The 23,121-nt window shown below is 46.1% G+C and overlaps 1 protein-coding gene across 4 annotated transcripts in view; it reads left to right on the top strand.

Moving 5' to 3' along the window:
* FCHO2 (FCH and mu domain containing endocytic adaptor 2) overlaps window positions 1-23,121 on the top strand; it is a 220,784-nt gene that overhangs the window by 132,960 nt on the left and 64,703 nt on the right. For 3 of the 4 annotated variants that reach the window (XM_045020802.1, XM_045020803.1, XM_045020806.1), the window contains 3 exons: window positions 15,445-15,499; window positions 21,265-21,443; window positions 22,402-22,413. In XM_045020802.1, the coding sequence (XP_044876737.1) occupies window positions 15,445-15,499; window positions 21,265-21,443; window positions 22,402-22,413 (246 nt within the window). The remainder of the gene's footprint in view (window positions 1-15,444; window positions 15,500-21,264; window positions 21,444-22,401; window positions 22,414-23,121) is intronic. The other variant, XM_045020805.1, reaches the window with a different exon arrangement.

The raw sequence follows: 23,121 nt of genomic DNA, 5'->3' as shown, positions 1-23,121 counted from the left end.
ATTTGATTTTTTTTCCATTTAGGCACGAACTGTTCACCAAAATCTACACAAATTTGCTAAATGTTTCTGTCAACCAGAGTCCCAAGTTTTTCAGTGTAAAAAAAAAAAAAAAAAGTTTTGCCTGAAAAACTATATCCAATTCTAATTGTCGGTCCTTTATGGTCAGCCCTCAGGTTCAGAAGGTTGGATACTACTGGTATAGATAGTAGGTTGCAGTGTTTTCTTGACTCTGTGTCAAGTTTTTGTGGCTTTGGAATTTATAGTAAAAGTGGTGGGACATCTATAGAAAAACATGAGATCGTTGAAAAGCAAATTTTATGTCTACAATTGTAATTTATTAACTCTTCTGATCGTTGAAAAGCAAATTTTATGTCTACAATTGTAATTTATTAACTCTTCTGTCTTAATATTTTCTGGGTTTTTTTTGTTTTTGTTTTTTTAATTCATTAATGTCTGGCTGGTGTTTGAAACTTGATAATGCAAAAATGGAAGCTGTAGATCAGAGGTAGGCAACCTATGGCACATGTGCCGAAGGCGGTACGCGAGCTGATTTTCAGTGGCACTCACACTGCCCGGGTCCTGGCCACCGGTCCGGGGGGCTCTGCATTTTAATTTAATTTTAAATGAAACTTCTAAACATTTTGAAACCTTATTTACTTTACATACAACCATCGTTTAGTTATATATTATAGACTTCTAGAAAGAGACCTTCTAAGAAGGCTAAAATGTATTACTGGCACACAAAACCTTAAATTAGAGTGAATAAATGAAGACTCAGCACACCACTTCTGAAAGGTTGCCAACCTCTGCTGTAGATCCTAGAAAATTTTAAGTAAATTACTTGTCTAATTTAGGTGTCCATTGAGTTATAACCAATGACTCTGGGAAACATTGATACAGAAAATGTGTGGCGTAGTATAATACTGTGTTGCTGTGATGTGGTTTAGATACTTTGCAGTTCTTCTTCGAGTGATTGCTCATATCCATTCCAGTTAGGTGTGCGCGCGCCGCGTGCACGTTCGTCGGAAGATTTTTACCCTAGCAACCCCAGTGGGTCGGCTGAGCGCCCCCTGGAGTGGCGCCATAACGGCACCGCATATATACCTCAGCCGACCCACCCGATCCTCAGTTCCTTCTTACCGCCCGTGTCGGTCGTTGGAACAGTGGAGTGCAGCTTGCCTGTCCTCCGCTTCCCAAGCTTCCTCATAGTTCTTCTCTCTAAGAAATTGTACATAGTTGATATCTTCGTTGTAGGTTTTCTTGTTTTTGATAGTTTAATCAGTTTACTGTTAGATAGTTAGCGGGTTCAGGGATTAGCCCCCACCCGCACCCGGGACCAGAGCGTATGCCCGGCTCCCCGGGTTTCAAGCTGTGTTCGGCCTGCCGCAGGCCTATGCCTACAGGGGATCATCATAGCTCCTGTTTGAAGTGCCTGGGAGAGTCGCACTTGTCTTCTAAGTGCCCAATTTGCAAGCCTTTCAAGCCTCGCACAAAGAGGGAAAGAGACATTAGGCTTAAACAACTCCTCATGGAGGCAGCCTTAACCCCTCCGGCCGCGGCACCGCCTGCAGTCCCTCTGGACTCTCGCAGCGCCGCCACGGCGCCGGGCCACTCTACAGTGCAACCGAAAGTGCCATCGGCACCGAAACCTGCCCAGAGACGCTCTCTCTCGCCAAAGGCGAAGAAGGGGAAGGCCGCTGCCTCTTCGGCACCGCCTGCTCCAAAGCACCAGAGTGCGCCCCGTCCGGACCGCCCGGCACCGAAACCTGCCCCGGCACCGGTTCCTCCGCCACAGACGCTTCTGCCGGCACCGGCGACTCCGACCCCTCAGAGGCCGTCGAGCCCGGCACCTGTGACCTCTCCGGCCGCGGTAGAGATGCCACTGCCGTCGACTCCGGAGACCTTCGAGGCGGCGCGGGACCTCATCGCATTGACAGACCCGGCTGTGCCGCCGCCCCCGGCGCCGCCGGTGCGGGCGCCCCGTTCTATGGGCAAGCCGTCAATGCTCAAGCCGCCTGCTGGCACCGAATCCGACCGGCACCGCTCCCGTTCCTGTTCTCGCCATCGCTCACGCTCTCGACGCCGATCTCAATCTGGGCGCCGATCGCAACGCCGCTCGCAGTCCCGGCACCGCTCGACTAACCGGCACCGGTCATTTTCCCGCTCTCCGACTCGTCATTCCCGGCACCGTTCAGGATCTCGGTACCGCTACGGCCGCCGCTATTCGCGAAGCCGCTCCCGGCACCGAACATGGAAATCCCGGTCGACCTCCCGGCACCGCGCCGGTCGCAGGTCCCGTTCTCGCTCCCGCTCTCGCTATCGGGATGCCTCCCGGCACAGGTCGCCGCAGAGACGGGAAATGCAATCCGTGGGCACTTCGGCACAAGGGTTATCTGCTCCGCCCTGGCCCTCCCGGCACGCCTCGGGCTCTTCACACGCCGACAGTTACTACGTCAACGAACATTACTCTCAGGTCCCTTCGGGAGTTTTTCAGCAGTCCCATTATGCGGACCAGGACCCTCATCACTGGGGTTATTGGACCCCTTGGGCCTACCACCAAGTCCAAGGCGCTCCTGTGCCTACCACGCGCACCGTACCACACGAGTCCCGCATCCCGGAGGCTACAATAAGCTGCCCCCCAGTTGACACTGAGGTACCATCGTGTGCGGAGGAATGTAATCAGCCTGCCCAGGAACCTCTGGAACAGGAACCTTCCCAGGTCCCAGACGCTGACCGGGACACCATCATGCCCGGGATTTCTTCTTCTTCCTCTTCCCCGGATGAGGCGGTGGTGGGGTCGTCGTCTGCAGGTCCCCCACCAATTGACTTACAGGCACACCAAGAGCTCCTTCGCAGGGTGGCACTGCGAATGGACCTGCAGGCGGAGGAGGTATCGGAAGTGGACGATCCGATAGTGACCATTTTGTCAGCAGACGCCCCTACCCGCATAGCCCTACCCTTCATTAAGACTATTCAGGCGACTGCTGAAAACCTATGGCAGACTCCGTCCTCTATTGCGCCCACAGCAAGGGGTGTGGAACGCAAGTACATGGTCCCTTCCAAGGGATATGAATATCTGTATGTACACCCTATCCCCTCGTCGTTGGTGGTGCAGTCTGTCAACGATAAAGAGCGTCACGGCCAGCAAGGCCCAGCTCCTAAATCAAAGGATGCCAGACGAATGGACTTGCTTGGTCGCAAGGTCTACTCTGCTGGTGCCCTGCAGATCCGAGTGGCTAACCAGCAGGCCTTGCTAAGCCGTTACGGGCATGACACTTGGGCTGAGGTAGAGAAGTACAAAGAGCTCCTACCTCAGGATTCCCGACAGGAGTTCGCGGCCTTCGTAGAGGAAGGTAAAAAGGTAGCACGCACCTTGTTACAAGCCTCCTTAGACGCAGCTGACTCGGGGGCACGTACTATAGCCTCGGGCATTACCATGCGCCGGATCTCTTGGCTTCAGAGTTCGACGCTCCCTCCTGAAGTTCAGTACACCATTCAGGACCTTCCTTTTGATTCCAAGGCTCTCTTCTCCGAAAAGACGGACTCCAGACTCCAGAACCTAAAAGACAACAGGGTCATCATCCGTACTTTGGGGATGCATATCCCTGCTACCCAGAGGCGTCCGTTCCGCCCCCAGTTTAACCGCCCTTACTATATGCCTCGCTACAGGCAGGACTCTGGTCGGCGACGGGATCGTGGGGGACGTAGACGACAGCCTGGCAACCAACTGTCCCAGGGGCGAACCCCCTCTAAACCACCAGGGCCTAAACCATCCTTTTGAAGATGCGCCCGGGGATGGCATACCAGATCTTTCTCCAGATCCCGCCTTTCCTATTTCCTCCCGGCGTGGGCCCGGCTAACCACCGATGCCTGGGTCCTATGCACCGTGGAACGTGGTTACCAACTACAGTTCGTTTCACCCTCACCCTCCTTCCCGGTCCCTCTTCAGGGACCCCTCTCACGAGCAACTCCTCTTACAAGAGGTGCATTCGCTCCTGGCCATCGGAGCGGTCGAGAAGGTTCCGGAGAGGGAGAGGGGCAAGGGGTTTTACTCCCGTTATTTTTTGATCCCCAAGTCCAAAGGGGGCCTCAGACCCATCCTCGACCTGCGGGACCTCAACACATACATGCTGAAGTTGAAATTCCGCATGGTATCCCTCGGGACGATTATCCCTACTTTGGATCCGGGAGACTGGTATGCCGCCCTCGATATGAAGGACGCTTATTTTCATATCGCCATCTTTCCACCGCACAGACGCTTCCTCCGCTTCACGATCGCTCACCTTCACTTCCAGTTTGCGGTCCTTCCCTTCGGACGATCCACAGCCCCAAGGGTGTTCACAAAGTGCATGGCCGTTGTCGCTGCCCACCTCCGTTGGCGCGGCATCTGCGTTTTTCCCTACCTGGATGACTGGCTCATCAGGGGGGAATCGCAGGCCTCGGTCCAGCAACAAGTCACAGTGATCAAAGACTTATTCACGCGCCTGGGCCTAGTTCTCAACATAGAGAAGTCCACCTTAGTACCAACTCAGAGGTTGGACTTTATTGGCGCGACCCTGGACTCATCTCTAGCCAGAGCCTACCTTCCTCAGCTACGGTTCCAGGTCCTTACACAGCTAATCCGCGCCCTTCAGGCCTCTCATATGACCTCGGCCCGTGCTTGTCTCCGCCTCCTCGGTCATATGGCGGCTTGCACACACGTAACTCCGTTTGCCAGGCTCCGCCTCCGCCCACTCCAGCTGTGGCTCCACTCCAGATACCGTCCGCACAGGATACCGTCCTCTGGATACCCTACTCACCATTCCAGCGGGTGTCCTTCAATCCCTGGATTGGTGGCTGACCCCTTCCCACGTATGCGCGGGGGTCCCATTCCATGCTCCTCAACCTTCCCTTTCCCTGACAAAGGACGCCTCGTCCCTCGGATGGGGAGCCCATCTCGGCGATCTTCGTACTCAAGGCCTTTGGTCGGTGCAGGAATTGAATATGCACATCAACGTCAGGGAGCTCCGGGCAGTGCGCCTGGCATGCCAGGCGTTCCGAACTCGCCTCCACGGCCGTTGTGTCTCAGTCTTTACGGACAACACAACGGCCATGTACTATATCAACAAGCAAGGCGGGACCCGCTCTTCCCCCCTCTGCCACGAGGCGATACTACTCTGGGAATTCTGCATAGCCCACTCGATACATCTGGTGGTGTCTTTCCTTCCTGGCGTCAAGAACACCATCGCGGATCGCCTGAGCAGGTCCTTTCTCTGCCACGAGTGGTCGCTGAGAGCAGACATCGCTCATGCCATTTTCCAACAGTGGGGATTTCCCTATGTAGACCTGTTTGCATCCCGATTGAACCGCAAATGCCAGGAGTTTTGCTCCTTTCAAGGCCTGTCACCGGGCTCTCTGTCAGACGCGTTTCTCCTTCCATGGACTCGTCATCTGTTCTACGCCTTTCCTCCGTTCCCCCTCATACACAGAGTCCTGCTGAAGCTCCGACGGGACAAGGCACGTCTCATCTTAATTGCGCCAGCGTGGCCCAGGCAACACTGGTTCACCACGCTGCTCCGTCTGTCGGTAGCCGGCCCAATTCCTCTGCCGCTTCACCCGGATCTTATAACACAAGATCACGGCACTCTCCATCACCCAGACCTGACGGCCCTCCACCTCACGGCGTGGCTCCTGTGTGGCTAGACCAGTCGGAATTGCGCTGCTCTGCCCCCGTGCAGCACGTTTTATTGAGCAGCAGAAACCCTTCCACTCGATCTACCTACCTGGCCAAGTGGAAGTGCTTCGCTTGCTGGGCTCAAGCGCGCGACGCTATTCCTTCCGAGCTTCCGCTTCCAATGGTCCTTGACTATCTCTGGTCGCTAAAACAGCAAGGCCTTGCACTGTCCTCTATAAAGGTGCACTTAGCGGACATCTCCGCTTTCCACCCCGGTGAGGGAGGATACATCCGCTGACTACCCATTTCAGAAAGGGCCTTGACCGTCTCTACCACCAGGTGCGCCACCCGATTCCCACCTGGGACCTCAATCTCGTCCTCAGCAGGCTCATGTCCCAACCCTTTGAGCCGCTGGCCATCTGTTCCTTGCTGTACTTGTCATGGAAGACGGTTTTTCTAGTGGCTATCACATCAGCCAGACGGGTCTCCGAGCTCAAAGCGCTCATGGTGGACCCACCGTACACCGTTTTTCATAAGGACAAGGTGCAACTATGTCCACATCTGGCATTTCTCCCAAAGGTAGTGTCCGCGTTCCACAATAACCAGGACATCTTCCTTCCAGTTTTCTTTCCAAAGCCTCACGCATCCTCGCGAGAGCAACGACTTCACTCCCTTGATGTTCGTTGGGCGTTGGCTTTCTGTGTTGATTGGACAAGACCGTTCCGCAAATCCCCGCAACTGTTTGTGGCAATTGCAGACCGGATGCGAGGTCTTCCTGTCTCGTCGCAGCGAATCTCCTCCTAGCTCACAGAGTGCATACGCACCTGTTATAGCTTGGCCAATGTCCCTTTGGGCCATCTCACCGCCCACTCTACCAGGGCCCAGGCATCCTCCGCTGCCTTTCTGGCGCAAGTACCGATACAAGAGAGATGCCGAGTGGCGACCTGGTCGTCCGTTCATACTTTCGCCTCGCACTATGCCCTGGTCCAACAGTCGAGAGATGACGTAGCCTTTGGCTCTGCGGTCCTGCATTCCGCCACGTCTCACTCCGACCCCACCGCCTAGGTAAGGCTTGGGAATCACCTAACTGGAATGGATATGAGCAATCACTCGAAGAAGAAAAAACGGTTACTTACCTTTGTAACTGTTGTTCTTCGAGATGTGTTGCTCATATCCATTCCACACCCACCCTCCTTCCCCACTGTCGGAGTAGCCGGCAAGAAGGAACTGAGGGTCGGGTGGGTCGGCTGAGGTATATATGCGGTGCCGTTATGGCGCCACTCCAGGGGGCGCTCAGCCGACCCACTGGGGTTGCTAGGGTAAAAATCTTCCGACGAACGTGCACGCGGCGTGCGCACACTTAACTAGAATGGATATGAGCAACACATCTCGAAGAACAACAGTTACAAAGGTAAGTAACCGTTTTTTATCATCTGCTACATTAGTCAAGAGAGCTTCCCAGGATATGGAGCCTGAATCATAGCTCACAGAAGTCAATGAATCTTTCCATTGGCTTTGGATCAGGACCATAATGCACTTTTTTCACTTGTCCTAAATTAAGTAAAAATAGAGGCCTTCACATCAACACTACCGAGGTAAGTCAACCTAAGTTACGCTAGTCAACGTAGTTTAGGTCGACTTACTGTGGTGTCTACACCACACTTCATCCCGTCAACTTACCTTACTCTTCTTGTTCTGGTGGAGTATTGGAATCGACTGGAGAGCTCTCTGCGGTCAATTTAGTGGGTCTTCATTAGACCTGTGAAGTCGACTCCTGCTGCATCGATCCCAGTAAGTGTAGACATGGCCTTATGGCTGCTTGGTAACACTGAGAGCCAAATTTTTAAGAGCATTAAAGTCAGGGACAAGATGCTTTTCAGGTCACTCATCATTTTAGCTGCTGAGTGTAGTGATTTAAAAAAAGAAGTGTGTAAACTAACCTAACCTAAACGCCATATACCCCAAATGAGAAGTGGGTAAACTCTGTTTACCTGCATATACCCTTGACTATACTACTGATTTTTAACTCAGTGCATGACTGTGTATAGGTGCTCAAGTAACATTGTTGATAAATCATAGTTTCAAGAATATTTACAAAATCAGACCTGACATACAAAGTAATACATAGATTTTTTTAGTTGAAATTCTAAAAGAATTTACCCACTAATTTTGTGTTTTAATAGGTTGCTTGCAAGCATTCACTACATTAGAAACAATTTAATAATCGCTTGTATAAGATGAGTTTTCACAATTGTATGCTAATAAAGAAGGCAGAATTACCGGTTACTGACATTTTCCCCCCCATTATCCCTGGCTACTGCGTGGATTTTTTTTTCCATATTGGATCTGGCCAGATTCATATCTAAGTAAATGCTTATTGTGTTTATAAAGATGTTTTATTTTAATCTGTTTTAACCATGAAAGATCCTGAAATATTGAAAATAGCTTACCATTGTAATTTAAATAGTTTCAGGAGTCAGTTTGGTTGTATTATTTTATCGGCATATTCACAGCTTTTGGCTATTTGTTTTTGTTCTGTTTACTTTGTCAAGCTTCATTAGTACTTTTTTGGCATATAAACTAGGTCAGCTTGAGGTCAAGCATAGCTAAGAACCTTGTGATTTGAACAAGCTGAACTAAGGTACTGGACCATGTGAAGCTCCCCTTCTCCTGTTTTTAAAATCACACAGTTCTGAAAGTTTTCAAAAAAGAGAAATTGGATCTAAATATTCTGGATGTTAAAGTTAGAGCTTCAAGATAGAATACCAAATTTGAGAAAAGATTGATTTAAGATATTACCTTATAAGCTGTCAATGTGTTATATGGTATTAAAAACAGAAATATTTAGTGGAAAAACTCTCTTCAGCAGGAAATTAGAGCAAGGTGTAAATTCACTCATTTTTAATTGAGAACTGTTGTGCCTTGAGATGTGTACAGAGGAAAATCTTTTTTTCCTTAGTATGACATACATGCAGGCAATGATATTTACATGAGGAGTATAGTAAGAAAAAGCTGAAAATACAATTTTGGATTTCATTGTTGAAAATTAAGACTAATGAAAATTAAAATGAGCATGACACAGACCTGATATATTGCTGGTCCTCGACCCACTAGTATTTCAAAAGTGAACGTGTTGAAGCAGGAATCTGTCTGCTGCTTTAAAAGTGTTACAGGAGGGAGCATATTACACCAGTACTCTAAAGAATACACTGGTTTCTTAATCTTTTCTGGGTACACTTGAATTTGTTGCTACTGATACAGAAGTTTTTTGGTTTAGGTTCTAATGAACTTCTGTCTGCGGTTCCCAGCCAATGTGAGCTGCGGGGGTGGTGCTTGCGGCGGAGCAACCTCTGCTGGTGCAGTCTTGGGATACAGGAGGGGGTGAGGGCTTTGGGCGACGCTTACCTCGCGGGGGGCTCCTCAGAAGTGGCGACATCCCTCGGCTCCTAGGCGGCGGTGCCTTCGCCTGCAGGCACTGCCCCCGCAGCTCCCATTGGCACAGAGCTGCCTTGCCACACCTCTGTCTAAGAGCTGAGGGAGGGGGATGTCGTTGCTTCCGAGGAGGTTCGAAGCCAGGTAGGGAGGCTGCCAGCCTCGCCAACCCTTCCCCAGCACCATCGGAGGTCCTGGGCTGTGCGCTGCTGCCTCTTCCCCCCTCCCCCACCCAAGCACTTGTCATGGTCATGGGCTGTGAATTTTTGTTTACTGCCCATGACCTGTCCATGATTTTTACTAAAAATACCCATGACTAAAACATAGCCTTACTCATAAGTGATAGGAACACCTTTCCTTTCATCTCTGTCTCCCCCTGACCAGCTTTTATAGCCATATGAAAGGGTCAGCTGGCTTGCAGCTAGTCAGTCAGAGGGGCAGCTGCCTCAGTAGCACCCAAAGCAGGTCTCATTCTGGCTTTTTCCTCTTCTTTCCCAGTTGCTTTCTGGGAACTGAGCAACCAAGGGTTTCCCTTGGAAGGCTCTGTGGCTGTTTCCCAGTCCCTGACCCTTATTGAAGAGTAGTTGTAGCCATGTTGGTCCCAGGATATTAGAAAGACAAGGTGAGTGAGGCAGCAGCGTATTATCGCCTAGGCCAACAAGACCTAGGCCTAGGGTGGCAAATTTGCAGGAGTGGCAAATTTGCTCACGCCCCCTCCCCAACTCCGCCCCTTCCCCAAATCCCTGGCCTGCCTCCTCGCCCAGGCACATCGCGCTTCCCTCCTTCCATCTCCCTCCCAGGCTTACTGCGCAAAAGTGCTGGGAGGGAGGGAGAAGCGAGTAGCGGCACACTCAGAGGAGGCAGAGCAGAGGTGAGCTGGGGCCCACGTGTGCAGGGAGTAACTCGGGGGGCCGGGAACCGCTTTCCGCCCCAGCTCACCTCCGCTCCACTGCTGCCATCCCCCGAGTGCCACAACTCCTCTTCTCCCCCCCCTTCCTCCCAGGCTTGCCGCACGAAAGCGCTGGGAGGGAGGGAGGGAGGAGAAGCGAGTAGCGGTGTGCTCGGGGGATAGCGGAGGTGACCTGTGGTCGGCTGGCACAGGGAACTGCTCCCTGCCCCAGCTCACCATCACTCCACCTCCACCGTCCCCCACACGCGCCACATCTCCCCTCTCCCTCCCAGGCTTGCCGTGGGGGAGCGGAGGTGAGCTGGGGGCGGCAATTTTTTGAGGGCCTAGGGGCAGCAAATTTGTTAATCCGTCACTGGAGTGAGGTAATATCTTTTATTGGACCAACTTCTGTTGGTGAGAAAGACAAGCTTTTGAGCCACACAGAGCTCCTTTTCAAGTCTGAGAGAGAAATCTTTCCTGAACCCTCACCTCTGGCTTTCAAACAACCTCCCAACCTCTGCAAATTCATCATCAGACACAAGCCCCCCACAGACCAAGACATATCAACTCAAAGCAGCACCAGACCCTGCCAGAACAATAGATACAAAACCTGCAGACATAGCTCCACTCCTACAATGATCAACACACCTTTCAAGATCCATGGATCCTACACATGCCCATCACAATACGTGGTGTACCTCATCTTATGCACTAAATGCCCCAATAACAGTTATGTGGGTGAAACTAGACAATCACTATGCTCTCAAGTGAACTCACACAGCAAAATGACAAAAGACAAAAACACCCTATCACCTGTGGGCGAACACTTCACAAAGTGATCACTCTAGATCTGACCTATCAATCCTCCTCCTCAAAGGAAACCTGCACAATGCTTTTTCAAAAGATTAGTTTTTGAGAGAGTTGTCTCTTTTGAAACAATGCAGATCACAAAACCCAGGATGAAATGCATAAGAGCAGGAGACAAAGTATTCTTGATCAGGATATTTCCCCATGGAATGAATTTCCAGAAAAGATTAGGCAAATCTTGTCTGCTACCCTATAAAAAATGCTGCAAAGCGTTTGAAAGTCTTTCTATCATAGCAAGAATGACACTCCCATCTAACCAAACATGTCCCTTCTTCTCCAGAAATCAGACCCAAACAAATTAACCAACAACAACAGCAACAAAATAAAACCTTGTATCCCGTTTAGCGTTCTTATGGCCCAGAAAAGAGAGTCACAAAGTCCAGGGAATCCACTGAGTTGGAAATACAGCAAGATACAAAAGAGAAGAAAATAAAGTTAAGGAAGTGAACTGGAAAAGTTATTGTTTAATATTCAAATTGTGGTTATACCCAAATGCCAAAACCAAGGGAGCTGTATAAATACAAACCTAAGAGACAAACACCACCCCAGTAAAGGAAGAACGAACAAGAGATTAGCTTTAAAAACTTTTATAAAGTTTGACGAACACATTATATGATATATCATATATGGAAAAATGTTTTTGAATTTCATTATATTGCAGCAATGCAAAACATTCATATGACATTTTTTCCCACGTTTTAAGCCTTTTTGAAATAAAAGTTTGACATGTACACAGATTTTTGATCTGATGCTTCTCTTTTGTGGATGTAAAAATTTCTCTTGGTTTTATTGGCAGTATCAAAAACTATGTTGATTAATATTTGCACAGGAATTCTATCGTAATAACTGATTGAATGTACTAGACTTAAGGAAATGGTAGCAAATTTAGGCAATTAAATGACCATTGCTACATCCTTTTAGTTCTGAAACTTTCCTCAATCTATTTTGCCTCTCTCAACTTTTTTTTTTTTTTTTGAGGGGGAGGGCAATGGAGAAAGAGTATTGACTACTTATGCCCAGGCTTCTTTCAATCCATGCCTTGATTGCTATGAGATGAGGCTCTGTCAATCAAAATAAAATTGTAAAAGGTGAGGCTAAATTAAAACATACTGGATGCCATTAAAATGTAAACATTTACCACCAGATGCTGCATATTTACTAAATTATTTCATATTTTAAGTATAGGGAAAAAACTGTAGTATCTCAGAGAATATGGTAACTATTGGCAAATAAATATTTTAAGGTGACCACTGAAGCTATGTTGGTCCTTTGAGGAAAAAATAAACAAGGTAAACTTATACTCATCTTTTGGGACAAAAATTTTATTTATTGAAAAGTAAAATTAGAAAACCTAAAAAACTTCTTAAAATCAGCCTCTGACTTCTTGGTGATCCGGGATCTATTTATTGAAATTAAACATTAGAGAGATGCTTTTGAATATATTGCTCTACTTTTGCATTTTATTTCACATTAGTAGCCTCTTGGAAACTTGAAAGTAACAGAGCTTTTTCCATTTGATTGGTCTATGTTCACTTGGCAAATCTTGCATCTACTGCTCCATTTCCAGGGTAAATAATGTAATACAAGAAGCTCCTTCTTAAATTAACTACTGAAAATAAAACTATCTGTAGGGTTAGAAAGATTCATATTTTCAAGTGCAGGCATGAGGATGCTTGGCACATGCACACACAATCTGTCAACAGTTTTGATACTCCTTATTTAGATTTGAGAAATTGGACAATTTTGACTGTGTATGTATTTGTTGGTAGTTCTTTATTATAGTCAAGATGATCACATCAGAAATGAATTTATATATCTTGCAGGAATATTTCATAGTGATTTTATTCTCCTTTGTTAGAGAAACATGTGTCAGATAACTTAAAATAAATGTGGATAGTACAGAGAATGATCTCTAACCAGAAATGCTGCAGCACTCTCAAATGAAATATACATGGTTCTGCACAGAAAGTTGAACAGATTACAGAGAATTCACTTAAATACCCCATACAGATAGCCAAGACATTGTCTACACTGGACAGATTTGTACATTCTAAGAACCATATGGTCTTCAAAGCCCACTTGTACAGTACAGTGTATCCACACACAAGTGCTTCAGTTTATGTGCATGCCAAATACTGTTTGAAGTAGAGTTAATTTCAGCCCGTCTAAATAAGTTTAGTCTAATCCCTTTCAGCCTGTATTGGTTCAGATATAGTATTAGTATGAAAATGGTTCAGATAGTCATCCTACTGCTGGACCCATAAGGTAGCTGCAGCCTTTTGAAATTTCTCAGAATCCAGTGCTTCTAGGAAGTATTGCTATGAACTGTGGGGAAAAATATAAAGAGGGTGCTGCAACTGAAATTGTTTCCAACAGCTCTAATGTGGACAATGGGGCAAATCTGCAGTGGTGCAGAGAACAAGCAAGTGTTGCTGCTATGGTTATACTGATCATCTCACTAGTTCAGTCAGGATTGGTTCAGTTTTCGGGTGTAAACATGGCAGAGGTAGCTACTGGAGAACAAGAGAGCCCAAAAGAAAACCCAGAAAATCCAATAAATGACTGGGGGTAGGATTTAGTGGTCAGACAGTGAAAACATTGATAAACAAGATGTAAATAACTAGTAAGACCCACCAAACATTCAATTTAAATTGAAGAAATCCTATGAATAACATTGAAAACTACTGAAATAGGTAATAAAGCATAAACACTGTACCAATATTAAACTATACAAAGAAATACTGTTTTGCTGTCCAGACCCTCCCTTTGACAATTTCCCCAGATTGAATTTTTTTCAATTTTTTTTTACAGCAGTGAGTTTGCAGCTGCTCTGCATTATCCTCTCCCATGCTTTTTGCCAAGAAAGTAGCAAGTATTCTTAGAGGCCTTATGTCAGATTTCCTGGCCTGACTTCTTGTTGCTTTGCGCTCTTAACTGACACACTTCACTATCAGCCTTTAAATGGGTTATGAAAGAATTCTGGAGTCTGTTTTTCTTGTTCCTGGATTTTTCTTAAAAAATGTTACTGGAAGGTTGTGGTCTACTAATTCTCCATCCTCCCCCTGCCCACCCCCCAACTGCTTCCCACCACCTGCCCTTTTAATTAGAAAGGGGAGGGGGCAGAAAAATAGAAAATTTGATTTAGAAAATAACTTCTTTCCCTAGTGTTTGTCTGTAACAGACCATTAAGTTCACTTCCTTTTCTGCCATCACGAAGTTTCCTGTATGTGTCTTGGATCTATAGTTTAAAAGATTCAGGATGAGGAAAAAATGTCCAAGTCCTGCCTCAAAATTTTTGGAGCAAGCTTCTAATGCCTGTTTAGTCAGTCATATATAAACTACTTTCTTGTTTCATGCTCTTTTCCTCGTGAGTTTCTGTATTTCAGCCAAGTGTGTAACCAATCAACTTGTTAAAAGAAACAATTTAGCATCCTAATCCTAGACTGTTGTTCTTTTTTTAATAAGGGATTTATAAGAGGTCAGATTTCTACATTTTAAAAATCTCCCTGTCTTGCAGTTTTCTATAATGCCTGTCAGTATAATGTCTAAGCGCTTCACAGACAAATTAAATCTGCATGTAGAGGTCACTAGTGGACTTAAAGGAACTTTCTGCTCTTCTCCCCTCCTTGGATTAGCAGGCTCTCTTTGAGTATAATTTTATAAGGTTAAAATTGTGTGGCTAAATTTTTTAAAAATAGATGCTTAAAGTGTTGTTTTTAGTCCTGCATAAGTATCCTGATTTTCAAAAATGATGAAAGCCCAGCAATTTCACCTTAAATCATTGGGAACTGCTAAGTGCTCAGTATTTTTGAAAATCAGAAAACTCTTATGTTGGTACCTAAATAAGGATGCAGGAGCCTGATGTGAGCTTCCCATTTTTTAAAATCTTATCCATATATTTTAAAACTAATGAGGGGAAAATCTTTTATTAAAGTAATGATACAGGATTGCTACCTATGGAAGAAGAAATTACATCCTGCACCATCTAGATTTTTCTTAGTCTTCTATTGAAATATTGACTTACCAGTCTGTATACTAGTTAAGAGTGTGAGATCCTGCAAAATCAAAACCTGCAATAATGTAGCTAAAAGAATAGAATTAGAAATTGGGAAGAGATTTGAAAACTGTGGGGCCAGGAAAATAAGTGCTTTAGAGTTACCACTGCAGGCAAATAAAGTCAATCTGTATACAGTGCATTTTGTTAAAGTTACACAGATAACTCCAGACCCATTAGCACTTATTTGAAATGTGAAATCTGAACTGCCAGAGAATTTCTGAGCCATGGAGCGTAACTGGAAATAATTGCCTAATAATAATGAGTAACTGTCACAAATTGACATACTGTAATTTTAATCTGGCAATAGTGTCAAACAAAGTCTAGTATCAGAGGGGTAGCCGTGTTAGTCTGGATCTGTAAAAGCAGCAGAGAGTCTTGTGGCACCTTATAGACTAACAGACGTTTTGGAGCATGAGCTTTCGTGGGTGAATAGTCTAAATTCCTAAGTATAACAGTTTCAAGTAAAAATACATTATTGTGAGTGTACATTTCAGAGGGATAGAAGAGTTTGTCAGTGCCATAAATTTTCTTTTTTTTTCTTTTTAGAACATTCCTGACGTAGATGACGAAGGGTACAGTATTAAACCAGAAGCAAGCCAGAATATCCTTTTATCTATTGCAAATATATTGGGGTAGGATTGTCGGGGGGGGAGGTCTGGGGGCGGGGCTTGGCAGAGGGGTCTTGGTGCGGGGGTTGCAGGGGCTGGGCCTTAGGTGGGGTGGGTGTTCTGTGTGCAGGGGGATGGGGCTCGCCAGAGGGGTCTGCTTATGAGGGAAGTCTGAACGCAGGGGGGTTGGGTGGACGGGAGAGCAGTTCCCTGTACAGTGACCCCTCCCACTACAGCTGAGTAGTGGTGGGGACAGGAAGAGGGAGTGCAGAGCTTCCTGCAGCCAGGCAAGGTTCCTGAGAGTGGGTCTGACTCAGCCCCGGACTAGCAGCTGAGCCTGGCACAGAGTAGGAGCCACAGCCCTCCCACAGTGATTTACTTCACCAACTGCTCCGGGCACCCAAAGTGATGTGCCCACACTGCTGGTGAGGGGCGCGTAACTGCTCTTGCGGCTTCCCTGTCAGAAGACATTTTTTTGTGGCGACGCAAAGAAATCTGTGGGTGACATGAATTCTGCACACGCACAGTGGTGAAGAATTCCCCTAGGAGTAAGGACCTCTCAGGGTAGTTAAGTGTCATAACATACTGCCTTGTGGAATCGCCATCATTGAAGGTTTTTAAGAACAGGTTAGATGGGGGTGGGCAAACTTTTTGGGCTGAGGGCCACATCTGGGTGGGGAAATTGTATGCAGGGCTGGGGCAAGCGGTTGGGGTGCGGAAGGGAGTGTGGGGTGTGCAGGAAGGGGCTCAGGGCAAAGGATTGGGGCAGAGGAGGGGTGCAGGGTGTATGAGGGGTCTCAGGGTACAAGGTTGGGGTGCGGCAGGGGACTCAGGGAAGGAGGTTGGGGTGCACAGGGGTTGGGGTGCAGCAGGGAGCTCAGGGCAGGGGGTTGGGATGCAGGAGGGGTGTAGGGTGTACAAGTGGGGCTTGATGTAAGGGGGCTTATGTCCTCCATGTCGTTTTATACAATAACTTCCCTGTAGAAGTAAAATTCCCCAAGTATATTGCTAGCATTACTACCACCATTTTTCATCTTATACAAGTATACAGACTTGTGCTAAATTAGAGCTATATGATAGTATTACAATTGTCATTTTTGTTTGTGCCGTTTGTTTGAAGCCTAGTAGGAAGCTCTCTATTGTTATTTCTAACACTAATACTGACCTGCGCATAAGAGTCTCTGAATTAAAAAGCTAGTTTGTAGAATGTTTCAAAGGCTAGTACTGCATGGATAGGCAATTACAAATTAAAACCTTCTACCTGGCAGACTAGATGCCACACTGTATGTACAGAAGCTTACAAATGGAGAGGCATTATATTAGGAATTCACATACATTTATATCTACCTACTATGCAGTACAAACTACTGTGTAATCTGCCACTACTTGTGCACAGTCTTCAGTGCGAGACTGATCTGGTCAGCAATTTTAAATTGAAAATATATAGAACTATTATCACTTGTGAGAAACTTTGACAATTAAGAATATATTGCAAAATGTTGATGATCACCATTTTTGTCACATTCTAAACAGCTTCTTCATATCTGGGGGGAAAAATACATTCCCATGCCAAAACAAATAAAAAATTTTAATATGTTGTCATTTGGTAGCTTTGGCCAATAATTTCAACACTTTAATGTAGTGTTTAACTTGAACAGTAAAAACTATAGTTATAGTCATGTTGCTGAGTTTCTGGAACTGTGCAAAAAAATGACACTTTCCCATTTTGGGTACCATTGTTTCACCTCACCTGCAGGCTTATGGCACCACTTGACAGCTCCCCATCAGACCTCATCTAAATGTACATAAAATAAACTTTCAAATTATATATGTTGTGGGTGATTTAGGGATAGGTACATTAAACTCCAAAAATATGGCCCTTTTTGGAGAAATGCCACACACCTACAGACAATTCATCTGGAAGCTAGGTATCTTGAGGAGCTGCGTGAAGCTGAACTGTTTTCTGCCTCCCGTACTTCTCTCTGTGAGGTGATACATTCAGGGTATGCTCTTGATATGGACATCTGGGGCTCCAGTATGGCCGTGAAGGAATATTATAAGGAAAAGGAGTAGGGGCCCAAAGAGAAGGATACCAGGACACATGGTCACCCTCATAGCTTCTGCTGCTTAGATCTGTAGGAGACCTTAGACTTCCTCTCTGACCCATAAAACTTGGATGAAGAGGCTCTAGGGAAGTAGGTGGGAGATCCTTCCCCACTTTGTTGGGAGTTAGAAGAGGAATAAGAAAATTTCAATGCCAAAGGAGGGGCTGCAGAGTCAGGGCTTATAGATTGTAACCCCACAGCAGCATTCAGTACCAAAGAGGAGGTCGGTATCACTGAGGCAGTGGGCCCTCATGCTGGTAGAATGTGATGCCCTACCAATAGCAAGGGGGGACTTAGTTTCCTCTGTAACCTGGAGGTCCTTTGGTACTGTATATCTCATTGTTACTGAGTAGATGGGGCTGTTAAAATTGGGGATAAATTTATAGCCCATAGGAGTAGCCAGAGTTGAAATAATCTGTAACAACTTGCTTGGTACCAGTACAGTTATTGGCAATGATGGAGAGAGGGGGCAACTGGTGCCACCTCAGTGGTTGCAGTCTTTCTATTGGTCATTGACAGGTAGGTTCAGTGGGTGGTACTAAACAGTAGAACAATGAGCCCAACTTGGGCTATAGAATCTCCGTAGATTGGAATTAAAGGGGAGATTTTGAACTTTACATAGAATCATAGGACTGAACTCTTCTTACAGAGGTCTTTTGAGGAGACTAGCTTCTGCTCTTAGAGGAAGAATGATGTTCCTTTCCCTCAGTGGTCGTAACAGGGACAATCTTACCAGTATCTCTGGAAATCAAAGGCCGGTAGAGTCCTGGAGCCAACTGGAGCTGAGGTCACGGGGGTGCTTCTCAACACAACAGGCAGATGTACAGGGATATCAGATTAATCTCTGTCTCAGACAGCTTGCATGGGAGTGGTCAAAAACAAACATTTTAAGCCTGGTTTCTCAACTCCTTTTTGAAAGAGACTATCACACAGTACGTTTATGGGGGATTCCCCCCCAGACAAACACACAGCTCGTGTCCGTTGCTAACTGGAATTGCCATGTTGCAAGAGGGACATTATTTAAATCTAAGGTCCTTTGGATGTGACATCCTAAAGCCATGGTACCTGGAAGATTCCATTGGGAAATGAATACAAGGAAATGAAGAATTAAAATTTCCCCTCAGATTACCCAAAGCCTGTCAAAAATGGCGGGATTGGGTGCTAATGGGCAACTATGTAACTACCCTAATACATATCCTAATTCCTCAGTTCACTCTAACAAGGGGAGATAGTACTGCAGACACTGGGTGGGAGCTCCATGAAAAGCCCTGAGCAGGGAGGAGGAACTCAGCAGTGGTTGTCTAACAATGTATATTTGCATATATGGGGCAGCAATAGCTGGTGTCTGTCATGTATTCTTGGCAGATTCCAATAGAGAGTTACTCTTCCCAACAAAGATATGTACAAAATGTTCAGTAATTTGAGAGTCTTGTACCCATGGGATGTTCTCTCTTACACCTGTCTATGAAGACCTCCCTCTTTGTGGCAGTCACATTTGCTAGGAGGGTGGGGGAGATGTGGGCTCTTACAATGGAACCCCCCCGCCATACTATTTTCCACTGTTAAGGTATTCCTTAGGACACAGCCTAAATTCCTACCAAAAAAAAGTGTTAGATTTCCATATAAATCAAGTCGTACATCTACCTACATTTTTTCCTGAGCCCCATACTAATCATGGTGAAGCTAAGCTACATACATACCCTTCATGAGCACAGGACCCTAGCCTTTTAACTTCAGTGAATGAAACCTTTTAGGTCCTCTCCTAGGCTGCTGCTATTCTTTGCCGAGAGGATGAAAGGCCACCCTGTGTCCTTCCAAAGATTATTTAAATGGATTTCAGGGTGTATTAGGCTCTGATATGACCTAGTTAAATTAGATCCACCAGACAGTATTGTAGCCCATTCCAGTAGGTTGCAGTCAGCCTCAGCTGCTTTGTTGAGAAGCATTCCCATAACTGATCTCTGTAAAGCTGCCACCTAGGGCTCTTATGCATACCTTTACTAGACATTATGCTTTAGTGGAAGCATCTAGAACAGACGCTTACTTTGGCAGAGTTGTTCTGCAGTCTATTGTGAAGACTCAGAGCACCCACCACCTTAGTTAATTCACCGCTTGGGAGTCACCAAGAGTGGAATATGTATGTGGACTAGCACTTGAAGAAAGAAAAGTTATTTACCTGTTGTCACAGGGTAACTAGTCCCTGTGGCTAGATTAAGGCCAGCACTCCTGGACCAGAGCAGGTGAGCCCAATCCAGCCAATTATAGAGGGTTGGGCTACACCTGAGTCTATAAAAGGCTGCAAGTAGGCTGCTGGGCAGGAAGGACTGAGATAGGCTAAGCTTTGGGGAGGAAAAGCTTCACTGGAGTGGAGCTAGCTCCTGTGATGGGTCCCTGGAGCAAGGGCCAGGGGCTCAGGGAAGCAGCCCTATGGCTGCTGCTCCAGGAGGGGAGCAGAGCTGACTGATGCTGGGAGGCTGCCAAGAGCTGGAGTGCCAAAAACTCCTGGGAGAGATAGCCCTGAAGCCTGGGGTCAAGGCTAAAGTTAAGTCCCTCTGTTATGACAATAAACCTTTGTGACTGAGGGCTTTTCTATATTACCCACTGGATCAACGGGCAGCCATCGATCCAGCGGAGATTGATTTATCATGTCTAGTCTAGACGCAATAAATCGACCGCTGAGCGCTCTCCCGTTAACTCCGGTACTCCACCAGGGCGAGAGGCGTAGGCAGAGTCGACGGCAGAGCATCAGCTGTCGACTTACCACAGTGAAGACACCACTGTAAGTAGATCTAAGTAATGTAGCTGAAGTTGCATAACTTAGATCGATCCCCCCAGTGTAGACTAGGCATGAGACTGGGCGTGATAGCACATGCTTTGAAGCTGGGGAGAAGCGACAGCCCTGATGACACCTGTCCAGTAACAAAGATCCTTGGAGATGATGTCCACATATTCCTCAACCCAGTCTTCGGAGTCCTACAGTTGGATTCTGCAATGGAGGAGAAATTGAGGGTCAGTTGGTTCCATATCACCTTTTATTCCCTCAGTACAGGAGCATGAGCACTCTCAGAGCACATGTACAGACCCAGTGGACATTGCTAGACAAAAGACTCCAATCTCAAGTGTATGGAGTACATACACACCAAAGTGGAATAGATATATCTTGAAGAATTCCAGTTACTGTATTATTCAATAACTTCTTTACAGAGGGGCAGAAATGAGTCAGAGGTTTGATAAGTTGCCTGTAGTCACAGAGTGAGTTGGTAGCAGAGCTGGGAATAGAACTCAGAAGTCTTAACTCTCCATTTTATGCTCCAACCTGCACTGCAGACAAATTAATACTACTCCAGAGCCTAAATTTTTCCATTCTGGTCATTTGTGATTTTAAATTTGTAACAGTAAAGTTGCATTAACATACCTTCTGCATTTGTTAGATGCTTAGGGTGAAAGAATCAAAGTTTAACTTTAAAGTATGTGTGTTGGCAAACTGTGGATGGTGTTTTCAAGTAGCTATTGTCAGACCCTTTTTTAACTGTTAGTTTTATGCATGAAAGTGTTTACTTGCCGCAGATGTATATGTTGAGGAGTGTATGAGAAACTGATTTATTCACTATATAGGCGACACTAAAATATCAGTTACCTTAACTGAGAAAAACATATCAAAGAGAACCATTTCTACTCATCCAGTGATTCTGACTCTGAAGATGATGAACCAAGGAGGTTCCATGTAGAAATCAAACCTGTACAGCCAAATAATAGCTCTCACTACACTATGGCTTCATTGGATGAATTAAAAGTATCTATAGGGAACATCACTCTTTCTCCAGCAATATCTGTGAGTAATTTGTTCCATATATTACATTTAGCAGAGAATCAAGTTAATATGTTCCTTACATTTTGTTTCACATTAACTATTGACGTTACTCTTTTCTATGGAAGGTCAGATTTTACTGCGAAGGATGGGTCTAACTCCTGATGCACCAAGCATCCATTTTAATTCCAGATGTTGAGTGCAGCATGTCTCTCTCACATATATATTCATTACCACTTTGTTTCTGGGATTGATGTTAGTTCCAGGTGTGAGATATGTTCCAGGGGGCAACCTTAACAAATGAAAGGAAAATAGTGACTATTATCTTCTCCCCAAGCCCCCTACAAATATAATCTCTCTATTCTGGGATCCACGTTTTGGGTTTAAATTGCGATGTGCTGGGGATTCTTTTTAACAGATGGATGAGATTTGTATTGGATTGTAAGTGCTTCGAAGCTAAGGGGATGAGTACTATAGAAAACCCTAAGATAGACCAGGGGTATAAATAACTTTACATTGCAGATTGCTGTGTTTTATTCCTTAGGATAATAGAGTGATCCTTTTGTATTTAGGATTAACATTACAGTTGAACCTTATAAGCAATATCAGCGCAAAATGAAGGTTAGAATAAAAAGGCACATTAAAGCAAATATTTGACATACAATCTTATTTTTAAAAAACTAGGTGAAAGTCTGTGCTGGCATACCCATGCAATTCATAACGTGGGGGGCGGAATAAAAATGGCTAAGAACTTAAAAACTGGATTGTAAAAAACCACAAAGCCCAGTGATGATTGAACCTGGTGATATTTGAACCAAAAAGAGCAGTCAGCCATGCTTCTAGCTGTTTCCATTGCTTCATGCTGACTCAATAGACACTGTAGGCTTCAGAGTGACACAAAGGCAGAATGTCAGTCCTGCAGTCTTATTATATAGGTTTATTAATCATGTTTTCCCCTTTTTCTTCCGCATACTGATACTAGAGACACAGTCCTGTAAGTACAAAATCTTTTTTTAACCATTTTTAAACTAAAAATGAAATAATTCTTGTTTAAGAGAGGAAGTAAGTTCTGATGGTTAAAGCACAAGACTGACTCTAGTGGTCTGGGTTTTCTTCCTGGATCTCTCAAACGCTTGCTGTGTGATCTTGTGAAACTCATTTAATTTATCCATTCTGTAAAATAAGCATGGGTGGCGGGTATCAAAGGCAGGGGAAGGCTGAGCCTCCTCAAACAGTCTTGCGTGGCCCCACCCACACTCCACCCCCAGTCCCCTTCCTGCTTCCCAGCGCTATGCTGGGGGGGAGGGGGCTCTTCTCCCCACCCTGGGGCTAATGGGGGTTGGGGTAGGGGGTCTGCACCGCCTGCCCATCTGGCGTTCTGAGGCTGGGGGAGGTGCACTGCCCAGACAGTGCTCCAGGGCACAGCACCTGGCACTCCAGGGTTGAGGGAGGTGGGGGTGGGCTGTGCCACCTGCCTGGCGCTCCAGGGCTGGGGGAGGAGCACTGTGTTGCCCACCCGGTGTACTGGTGGGGGGCCCTCTGGGCTTCTATGGGAGTGCAGGGCATTGGGCAGAAGGTGCAGGCCGGACCAGGGGCTAACCTCCCCAAGCCCGAGTCCACCCGTGAAAATAAGTATAAAATAATAATATACACGGCACTATAGAAATACAAAGTATTCTATCACATTTTGATTCAAGTATCA

Source organism: Mauremys mutica, chromosome 6 (genome assembly GCF_020497125.1).
Source record: "Mauremys mutica isolate MM-2020 ecotype Southern chromosome 6, ASM2049712v1, whole genome shotgun sequence".
NCBI lineage: Eukaryota > Metazoa > Chordata > Testudines > Geoemydidae > Mauremys > Mauremys mutica.
Note: the sequence above shows the minus strand (reverse complement) of the source record. Positions and strands in the feature narration are given on the sequence as shown.